The following is a 10,274-nucleotide window of genomic DNA, read 5'->3' as shown; positions in this document are numbered from 1 at the left end:
TATAACTAAAATTAAAATAAATTAAATATAAGTAAATTATTTGATGAAAGATAACTACATTTTGCATTTTTTGCATTTATGTTAATAAGGTGCATTATAGCCTAGTGGCCATCAATGATGCTTCTAACTTGGCGGAAAGGGGTTTGAACCCCCAACTAAACTATTTTGGAGCACGATGGACTACAGAATACTGGTGCATGCCCTCTGAATGCTATAACTAAAATTAAAATAAATTAAATATAAGTAAATTATTTGATGAAAGATAACTACATGTAGTATAATTTGCATTTATGTTAATAAGGTGCATTATAGCCTAGTGGCCATCAATGATGCTTCTAACTTGGCGGAAAGGGGTTTGAACCCCCAACTAAACTATTTTGGAGCACGATGGACTACAGAATACTGGTGCATCATATGTTTGCCCTCTGAATGGTTCGATCAGATTGATTTTCAACGAATTCGGTTTAAGGTGGATCTGATCGATTCATACGAATTTTTCACCTTAAACCGTCTAAGTACTGAACTAATATAAAATTTGATTTACTGATTTTTCAATCAAACCGATCGATCCGATTTTAATAACTATGATAGACACTATGTTTTTGAGAATTGAGATATTAGATGGATTTTTATTATTTTATAAATAGTTTTATTCTTACATAATTTATTTAAATATTTAATATTTTTGTATCAGAATGATATTTTCAATTAAATTCTAAATTGATAAAGATAATTGCTAACAAACTATCTCTCAAATAATATAGTTTTTTTATATTCATCTAGAGGTCTAATTATTTTTAGACAAATTAAAATTTCAAAAATAAAAAATTCATTAATTAATAATCATAAAAAAACAAAGTAATTTTGGTGGCAAAAATTGGGGGCAAGTGCATGTTTATGACAACTGTAACTTGTTGTAGAGGATCCAAGCTCCAACACTGAAGAAAGTGAAAGATAGCTGTAATCTGTGAGATGCTGTGTTGTTAGTGTGTCAGCATATCTCTGACATACTTAAGTAAACAGTGTAAGGAGAAAAAACAGATATCAAAATTTGATATTATAAATTATAAAAGAATTAAATGTTATATTTGAGTTTTTTTTTCAGAAATTTAGGATAATAATTTGAGTCGAGGAATTTATACCTGTAAATATGATTATGTTAGAGTTTAAATCCAATTTTTATTCAATTTATTGTCACCTCTAATTAGATATAATATTAAATCAAGTGTTAATTTTTTATACAACTTAAATCATTGGAATCAGAAGAAGACAACATATATAGATTGGAATGATCCATACGTAGCTCTCTTTCCTTACTCTTTCTTCTCACTTTTATTTTATTATTTTTTTCGCGCTATTATCTAACTCGACAGATTAAAAACTAATTTATTGCGCGCATTTGAGTCTCATTTACCGATTTACCATAAATTAATAAATTACTGCATACATAAAATGCGATTCGAACTTCCAATATTTATTTAAGCAGACGAGTCAGCTCTTTACTCAACCAACCAAATTGATTTTTCTCACTTTTATTTAATTCAATAATAATAATAATAATAATAATAATAATAATAATAATAATAATAATAATAATAATAAATATTCACGCACAACAAAATAAACTTTGAACAGATAGCATCATCATTGTTCATCATAACCCGCATCATCTGAATTCCAAGGTTGGTTCCCTTCTTCACTTTCCGAAAGAAATAATGTGTGCACGATTATTAACTTTAAATATAACCATGGTGTGTTCCAATGTTCTTCAATGAAGTTGGATTTATATATTTATGATTGAAATTTATTGATTCAGGGTCAAATTATTAGTCTATGGTTCGTCAAAGTTTGACTTTTTTCTGAAGCTTCTTTTCCCGTGGGGACATTATCGTGTTCCGTGAGTTGGAGAGTGAGTACTCAAATTCTGGATTCTTCTAAATCTTGTGACACAGCTTATTAGGTTTTTTTTTTTATAAATTTTTTTTTAAAAGGTTGAATTAAAGTTGTTATCCTTTTGGCATGTCTCTTAGCTTTGCAAGTTATGTTTGTTGTTTGAGATTGTGCTATCATAGTCTTGGTAGCTAGTTTTGTTGGTTAATTTCGTCATTTTGAAGCAAAAGTAGAGTACTGTGTTGTTGATTCCGTGAGTTGTTTTTATTTGTTGCAGGGTTTTTTCACCTTTTAGGTTTTAAATTTTGATATCATTTTGGGAATCAACTCAATTGAGGAATTTTTGTTGAAGAAGGGGTGTGTGTATGTGCGGTGTGGTGCTGGCATAGAATGCTGAATTTGGATTCTCATTTGCCCAATTCCAATGCCAGGTATATTTATTTGCTATTTGCTATTTGCTTTTTTTTTTTTTTCATTTTTTTTCAATGTGTATGATTTAGATAGTGATATGATTTTCACAATAGATTGGGTTTCCTTTGTAATAATGAAGAGATACTAACTAGGAATTTTGAAATCATAGATACTTTCAGTTTGTTTGAACCAGAAGTTCAACTTCTATAACTCTATGCATCTTTTGTTTGGTATTGATTAATCATTATGAGCTATTGCCTATTGGTGTAACAATTGGACTTGATGCTTCTAACTCTGAATAAGTTCATTTTTCTTTCTTTCTCCTTTTCTTCTAGAATCTCATATCTTATGTGAATGTGGGTTCCTAGAGATATTTTCATCAAACTGCAAGAAGCAATAAATATCCTATGTTCAGATTAGAAGGCTGTTGCTGCATTCTAATTTAAAAGACTTCTGTTTGTATGTGGTTTTTCATATATACAGAGGCAAGCAGAGTTGATTCTTTTTGTTTGTCCGACTTTGATCAATCAATTGGAAATCACTTGGAGAATGCTGTCGAATTGAATGGAAGTAAGAATTTTTTTTTCTGCATTAAATCATCTTCATTGGAGTTTTTGTTTGTAATTATTTGTTCACAAACATTGATTGGAACTACATGATGATGCTCGTTAAAAAGATAGTGTAAATGCATATATGCTGTTACTTGGGTGATGAGCTTGATGTATAGGAACATGATCTTTGTAGGAATCATGCTCTATCCTTTCATTTTCTAATTACTTTTTGTGGTATATGATTCAGATCCTGTAAATAGGTCGCTGAAAGTAAGTAGCCAGACAATTTCTCCTGGTCCTGTTCACCTTGGCACTTCTGATAGGGTGAATATTTCAAGTTCTTTTTACCTAACTGATTTTCAGCTTGGTAAATAATGTGTTTGGAATCTGTGTTTACAACCCACTTATTTGTAACTTTTCTATCATTTTCCTGTTTCAATTTAGTTGCCAATTTCAGTTGATAGAAGCTCATTTATGTACCTAGAAGACCGACTGAGCTTGCTGGCACAAAAGGTACAATCAACAAATCACATTATAATACCAAGTGGTGATACAGAAAACCAGGAAGAGTCTGCCATGGCTGATGCCAGTCCTAGAACTGATATTTCTACAGATGCCGATACCGATGATAAGAATCAGCGGGTGATGTTTCCTTTTCACCTGTTATGTTATTATCTTTTCTAAGTTCAATCGATAAATCTCAAATCCATATTCGAGGTTTGCACAAACAGGAACTGATTCTGGTCGAACTTCATGGATTCAGCTGTGCTTGATCTGAATCTAAAATTATGAATAGCATTTGAACATACTGAGGCTGTTAGCCCCGGCTGCCAAGCATGACGAGGCTTGGTGGTGGCTATGTAATCCTTTGCTTGCTCTCCTTGAGTTTGAGCTGAAAATTTATTGAAAAGAAAAACCATAATGCATGAGAATAAATGAAAAATCTTTTCCTTTTTGGTTCCATAAAGGCACAAAGCAGAGAAGATGCCTTTTCTGCTGATGTTATTGACATTCCGATATTTATGCAGTTTGATGGAAGTCAATCCCTTGCTGCTGTGGCTTCAGACTCAAGTGACAGATCAAAGGATAAAACAGATCAGAAGGTAATTTATATCTCGAAGAATAAATCTCCATTTTAGCACTCCAGAGATATATGTAATCACATTGATCCTCTCAAGAAATGCACAACATCTTCGCCTCTATTTCCATACATATGTTCAAAATGACATCAAATTGAGAATTTATTTCATTCTAACTTTTACCGTAAGGGTAATCTTTTTTTTTTTTTGGGTCACATCATGGTTATTTTTCATTGTTACAGACTCTCCGCAGGCTTGCTCAGAATCGTGAGGCTGCAAGGAAAAGCCGATTGCGAAAGAAAGTAGGATTATACTTTATATTTCGGATAATATTTATTCTTATATTAGTATAAATATGTGTCCTTTTATTGTACTTGTTCCATATAAAGATTCCTATTATAATGACAAGAAAGAAACACAAGAATTTCATGTTTAGTTGGCAGACACAAAATCTAAGGATATCTTGTCACTAGTTCTTATTCTCATGATGATATGAATTCTTATTCTTATTTATGTGGTTGTATGTATTATTAGGACAATCTGTTTGGAATGACAGATTATGCTGGCTGTACGTTGTGGATTCTCTCAGTTTTTTTCATCTTTTATATACAGAGATTATAGTTCTTCCAAATGTACTTCCTTTTACGATAACTAAATATGCACCAATGGGTACCATTCTTCGGGCTCTTACTAATTTGAAGTTTTAAAGTATCCCTTTGAAGTCCCTCCAGGGTAGCAGGCCTTGCTATGGTAACTCTTCATTCGTTAGTAGTGGACGAATGCAGAATCCAGTAATTCGTCTATTGCTTATTTGTCTATCCTTTAGTCATTGGAAATAGTTATTTTACATTTCCCCACTTGTGCATTATATTCAAGAGTTGGTACCATAAGCTGGTTACTCCTACAGGCTTATGTTCAACAATTGGAAAGTAGTCGTTTGAAGTTGACGCAATTGGAACAAGAGCTTCAGCGAGCCAGGCAGCAGGTGTGGTTTAGCTATTCCTTGGAATTATTTTCTCGTTGTTGCTGTTTTCCGTTTCCGTCCCTTTTGCATTCCAGTCATTTTCACTTCAAGCCAAAACTTCATTTTCCTTTCCTCTAGGGAATCTTCATATCAAGTTCAGGTGATCAAGCACATTCAATGAGCGGCAATGGTATCATTCTTTCTAAAACTATGGCATTCATTCCACAAGTTCTAATATCAGAATGTTTCTATAAGTAGTGGCAGTTATTATGTTAAAAAGAGGCTATTACAGGAAACATTTTATCTCTTCGATCTTCCTATCTGATGAATAATCATCACCACATTGTTTCACAGGGGCCATGCAATTCGATGTCGAATATGCAAGGTGGCTGGAAGAGCAGAATCGACAAATTAATGAGCTTAGAGCTGCTGTAAATTCTCATGCAAGTGATACAGAACTTCGAATGATTATTGATGGTATATTGGCGCATTATGATGAGATATTTCGGCTGAAGGGCGTTGCAGCTAAGGCTGATGTCTTCCACCTGTTGTCTGGCATGTGGAAAACCCCAGCTGAGAGGTGTTTTTTGTGGCTCGGTGGCTTTCGGTCATCTGAACTCCTTAAGGTAAGCTTATCGTGTTCGTTTTGTTTGTGGCTCTCATAGTTTGTTTTAAGGTCTATGATTTTTATTAGCAATAGTGTTTCGTGATAGCATACAATGTAATCTCTTACATGTTTCTAGGATTAAATCAGATGCAGATATTGTAAAAGAGATGGCTAAATGATGTTACATCTTGTCTCTTATATTGAATAAACACGAATGAAGGCAGCATAATTTTCAGATTCAAAGATTAGTATAAGCCAAGCCTACTAACACTTCCATCAATAATACAAGTTCTTCAATAACAAACCTTTATGCCATGAGATTAAAAGTTTGTGATTCTTAGACAGTATCATTCCTTCTTTACTCTTAGTTTTCTTCTGTAGTAAAAATAAAAAAAACCTTCTGATGACTTTGTTTCTTTTTCTTTATTTCCAATTTCAAATTTTATTCCTAGGTTGTACTATATATTCTAGGAGATAAGGGTTAGTTATGGGTTGTTAGTAGATAATGAGTCCCTGAAACTGAATTGAATCCTTAAATAAATAAACTTAGTTTGAAGATGAAGATATCTTGTAGCTTGCCGAGTGTCTGGTTGAAAAGAAACACCTATCAAGTTTCAAACTTCACCTTAAAAACTTGTTTAACTTGAATTTATGCACGATAGCTCGCATAAACAATTTTGTGTCTGTCTTAAACTTCCTTAATACATTGTTTCCTTGTAATTATTGTAACGGTTTTCTCATTTATGAGATCTAGGCTCATTTATTCTTTTCATTACTCTTTGACTTGAATTCCGCAAATTCGGCTGCAGCTCCTGGTAAATCAGTTGGAGCCTCTCACTGAGCAGCAGTTGGTAGGTATTACCAACTTACAACAGTCTTCTCAACAGGCAGAAGATGCATTGTCTCAGGGCATGGAAGCACTGCAACAATCTCTTGCAGAGACTTTGTCCTCTGGATCACTTGGCTCATCCGGTTCATCAGGGAATGTCGCAAATTACATGGGTCAAATGGCCATGGCCATGGGTAAGCTAGGGACACTGGAGGGGTTTATTCGGCAGGTAAGGTTTTCTTACATTCACAACTTTAGGTTCAGTTTGGTAATTAACAAAGTATCTTTTATTCAAATCTTGATTTCCTAATAATTTTGCAATTGATAAAAAACATTTTCCACCTAGCAAACAAGGTAGCTATTCACATCCCGATGTCTTCACGTGAAGATGATAGTTATGATGGTGATACATTATATGAAATGATTTAGTCAAATATGTCAAACCATTTAACAATTTTTATCTATCATCTTCACACGAAGATATCTTCGTATGAGTAGTTATCGGCAAACAAATCTGTGCCATTACCACATCTTCTGGAAATATTGACCAAGAAATTTATAGTTTAAGACTGCATTTCATGAAAATTAATTATGTCAAACGCATCCATTTTATAACTACCAACTAAATTCTTCATTTCTACGGTGGTGATCGACCAGGCTGACAATTTGCGCCAGCAGACATTGCAACAAATGCACCGCATATTGACTACTCGCCAATCGGCTCGTGCTCTCCTTGCAATACATGACTATTTTTCAAGGCTGCGCGCTCTTAGTTCCCTCTGGCTCGCCCGCCCAAGAGACTAATAATGTGGGTGGTAAATACTAAATAGTATGTAAACTAAACTTTCTTGGTTCTGGCACCATTTCTACTTGGTCACCATAGGTTTGAACTATTAACAATTTTCTTGTGTTGTAGTTTTCATGTTACTGATGTTAGTGTTTGACTGAATCACCCCATTATTTAGAAACTGAATTGGTGACAAGTAGTATGTATTTTGTTCACTACTAATAATGTTTGTACATTATAATAGCAGCTGTAAGGGGCTCATGGTTGTTCATAGTTCATACCCCCCAAAAAGGAAAATGTTGGGCTGGATAAATTTGAATGTTTGGCTCTGTTGCTGCACTTTTCTGTCTTTCTGTATTTGTGATTTTGTACATCTTTGTGGATCTTAAGAAAATGGTCTTCACTCCTAATTTAATAAATTCTTTAATTCTTAATTTAGCATCTACATATTCATTATTCGTTATATTATTGAATTTAATTTTGATGCACTGTTAGTATAAAATAGTTTTATATGTACATCCAATTACATAATGTTACATCAGTAAACATAATTACTTTTCACATTGACCGGATGAATGGTCATCCAAAAGAACGGATGTGATTGCGCGACTGTATAAAACGCTTTACACGGTCAATGCATCAAAATTAAACTTTTATGTATATAGCTTGTAACTTATGTTTGCTAAGGAGTGCCCAATTGGAAGAGTATACAAAAGACATATGCTGAGTTATCAAATTTTTAAATGTTTTGACTTTTGAATTATTAAAAACTATTTTTTTAAAGGCAATAAAATATGCTTGTTATAAACATTATTAACCCCATGTTATTAAGATGATTTTAAAACAAAAAAAAAAAATAATATAATAAAACTAAGATTTGGAGAAAAAAATTATTAGGAAATTTTAGATATAATTTTTAAAAGATTATATGAGTTAATTTGATCGTTAAAAATTGTTCAATAATTTTTTTTAACCAACTGAGTTAAAAATTGTTCAATAATTTTTTTTAACCAACTGAATTTATTTGATTATTTTTTTGTATCGTAGTTTTTTTTTTCCAAAATTAGGAGTGAAACTCAACTTCAAGACTTCTAGATGAGGATGGAAAGATATGTCATTTAAATAATAATTCGTTGGTTTTTATGTGTTGTAGTTAAGTATGACGTATTATATTAAGAGTATAACATATGACACATTCTAAATAGCTATTGTTATTTTTCTTTATTTACTTTTTAAATAATAATTTTAATATTTAGATTTGTTAAGGATTAATTTATCACACAAAATAATATTAATTTTTGAGTATTATTTTAGCAGTTTATTTCTAATAAATCTTAAAAAAAAATAATATCCAAATACTTAATAGTATTTTTCAATGAAAAATATTCAAAAATGTTTGTTACTTCAAAATTCCTTACCCGCTGGTCTTTCCCTTTTATTATGTTTCGGTTTTAATTTACCTGCTTCGGTTACAAACCGGCGGTGCCGCCAGCAGGAAGTGAGAGAGAAACGCAGTTCAATTCAACTTAACTCAACCACAAGGAGCCACGTCATCATCAATTTCATAGTTACCTTTCAATGTGAGTATTAGTTCCTCTTTTTCATTTAACATCATGCAAATTGATTTTGATCGATCAATTAATCGTGGCATGGTTCCGTTCTGTACTGTATTTTTAGATGCTCACCATCTGTTTGATCTTATGCTTCTCTTTTGAAAGGGGGTAGAAACTCACGTGCAGTTGGTTTCATGTGAAGTTACTAGTTAAAAATAGTTAGATGATTTGATATGTTTAACAAAATTATTATATAACAGCTTTCAACTCTCAACTTCGATAGAAGATAACTGCATGTGAGCGTTCACTTTGAAAGGCAAGTTTTTCTGCATTTTGGCTTGGTTTGGGAGTATTTGAGTTAATATAATTTATAATTTATTCAAATATGGTTTGAGCCGTATGCTATGTTCATGTTCTCCGCTGCTTATCTTTCTATTTCATAGCTTGTTTATATGGTGTTTACCTTGATCAAGTGCCCTCGTTCTCCCTGGTTTTCGAATAAAATGGTTCCTTAATTATGTTGCTGTTGTTATCTCACTAAAATTGTGATGGTGGCAGATGTCAGGCAGAGGACGAGGACGTGGCCGAGGGGGATGGGGAGGAGGCCGCGGCATGATGACATATGCGAGAGAAATGGAGTTTGAACTCTTTCCTGAGGTGACTAACTGAAACTGCATAGCTTCTCCCATTGCATCCCGTCCCTAATCTCCAGCCTTCTTGCTGCTAACTGCTATCAATATTGCCCTCTCTGCAGGATGTTACTTTGCCTTCTAATAAAGTCAATCATGATGATACTCTCATGAAGGACTTGTTACGACGCAATGCCAGGCTTCAAAATTATTGGAAAGCCTCTCCTTATCTTATCGAGGAAACAGAAGGTAACCTTAACCCTTCTGTGTTCTTTCTGTATGCATTATATACTTATCTTGGCCATTAAGTAATCATAGAGGCATAGAGCTTATGATATACACTTACACATCGCCACACCAGTTAAGAGTGAATTGGCTCCTGGAATGGAATATGAGCACATAATTGTAATTGTACCCACTAAAGCTGCACATACAGCTTCTAAAACTTTTTAGTTATTTTCGCTCGTGTGCTATCCTATTCATTTTTGTACTTGAATATCTGGCTTATGCCTTCTCCATCCCCAACAGGAAGTCAAGAATACTAGCATTTATTGTGTTAAGAAGTTAAAACTTCATTAGATGTACAAATTTTCTTGCTTTTGCTTTCAGAGAACAAAAGGATGCATGTAGAAAGATTTTCTGACAGGAACAAGACAACATTTACTCGTGATTCTTTATCGCAGATTTTAGTGTTCAAGGAATTCCCTAAGGAGTTGGTTCGAGGTATGAAATCATTGGAATTTTCTTTCACTGCAGCGGTTGCATCCTGTATCAGAAAATGTTTTGATGTTTATTATGCATTTTAGGTTCTTGTTAATTAATCTTTTTTAACCATAATATGGTGTTTTTCAGGTACAGCTACAGCTAGGCGTCCAAGCCGTAAAAGATTTCGGTGGAACCCAGAGTCAGGTTTGATGATTTTAAATGACCTGTCTCTTTTGTTTATTAGTAAATTGATTTGTGAGTAAGCTACT

The 10,274-nt window shown here is 33.2% G+C and overlaps 2 protein-coding genes across 3 annotated transcripts in view; both read left to right on the top strand.

Moving 5' to 3' along the window:
- On the top strand, positions 1,570-7,552 carry LOC107623089 (transcription factor TGA2.2). 2 transcript variants are annotated; one of them, XM_016325230.2, is made up of 13 exons: positions 1,588-1,682; positions 1,817-1,909; positions 2,168-2,321; positions 2,785-2,871; positions 3,100-3,176; positions 3,297-3,494; positions 3,881-3,955; positions 4,174-4,233; positions 4,839-4,916; positions 5,034-5,085; positions 5,250-5,521; positions 6,312-6,560; positions 6,989-7,552. In XM_016325230.2, exons 3-13 carry the CDS (start codon positions 2,315-2,317, stop codon positions 7,133-7,135), a joined length of 1,302 nt encoding a protein of 433 aa, XP_016180716.1. In that variant the 5' UTR covers positions 1,588-1,682; positions 1,817-1,909; positions 2,168-2,314; the 3' UTR covers positions 7,136-7,552. The 2 variants fall into 2 exon arrangements, with proteins under 2 accessions (XP_016180717.1, XP_016180716.1); XM_016325231.2 differs by lacking the exon at positions 1,817-1,909 and having other exon boundaries at positions 1,570-1,682.
- The window catches only part of LOC110268310, a 2,539-nt gene continuing 775 nt past the window's right edge, over positions 8,511-10,274 (top strand). Inside the window, exons 1-5 of the mRNA XM_021114361.1 lie at positions 8,511-8,698; positions 9,230-9,328; positions 9,426-9,549; positions 9,910-10,023; positions 10,153-10,209. Of these exons, the coding sequence (XP_020970020.1) occupies positions 9,230-9,328; positions 9,426-9,549; positions 9,910-10,023; positions 10,153-10,209 (394 nt within the window). The 5' untranslated portion in view covers positions 8,511-8,698. The remainder of the gene's footprint in view (positions 8,699-9,229; positions 9,329-9,425; positions 9,550-9,909; positions 10,024-10,152; positions 10,210-10,274) is intronic.

The sequence above is a fragment of the Arachis ipaensis genome, chromosome B10 (assembly GCF_000816755.2).
Source record: "Arachis ipaensis cultivar K30076 chromosome B10, Araip1.1, whole genome shotgun sequence".
NCBI lineage: Eukaryota > Viridiplantae > Streptophyta > Magnoliopsida > Fabales > Fabaceae > Arachis > Arachis ipaensis.
This window is presented reverse-complemented; position numbering and strand designations above follow the sequence as displayed.

What these genes read in the sequence shown, in the direction of transcription:
- LOC107623089 (XM_016325231.2), top strand. An exon ending in AAAGCCGATTGCGAAAGAAA is followed by an intron (nt 4,234 to 4,838) that starts GTAGGATTATAC and finishes TTACTCCTACAG; the next exon opens with GCTTATGTTCAACAATTGGA. An exon ending in ACATTCAATGAGCGGCAATG is followed by an intron (nt 5,086 to 5,249) that starts GTATCATTCTTT and finishes ATTGTTTCACAG; the next exon opens with GGGCCATGCAATTCGATGTC.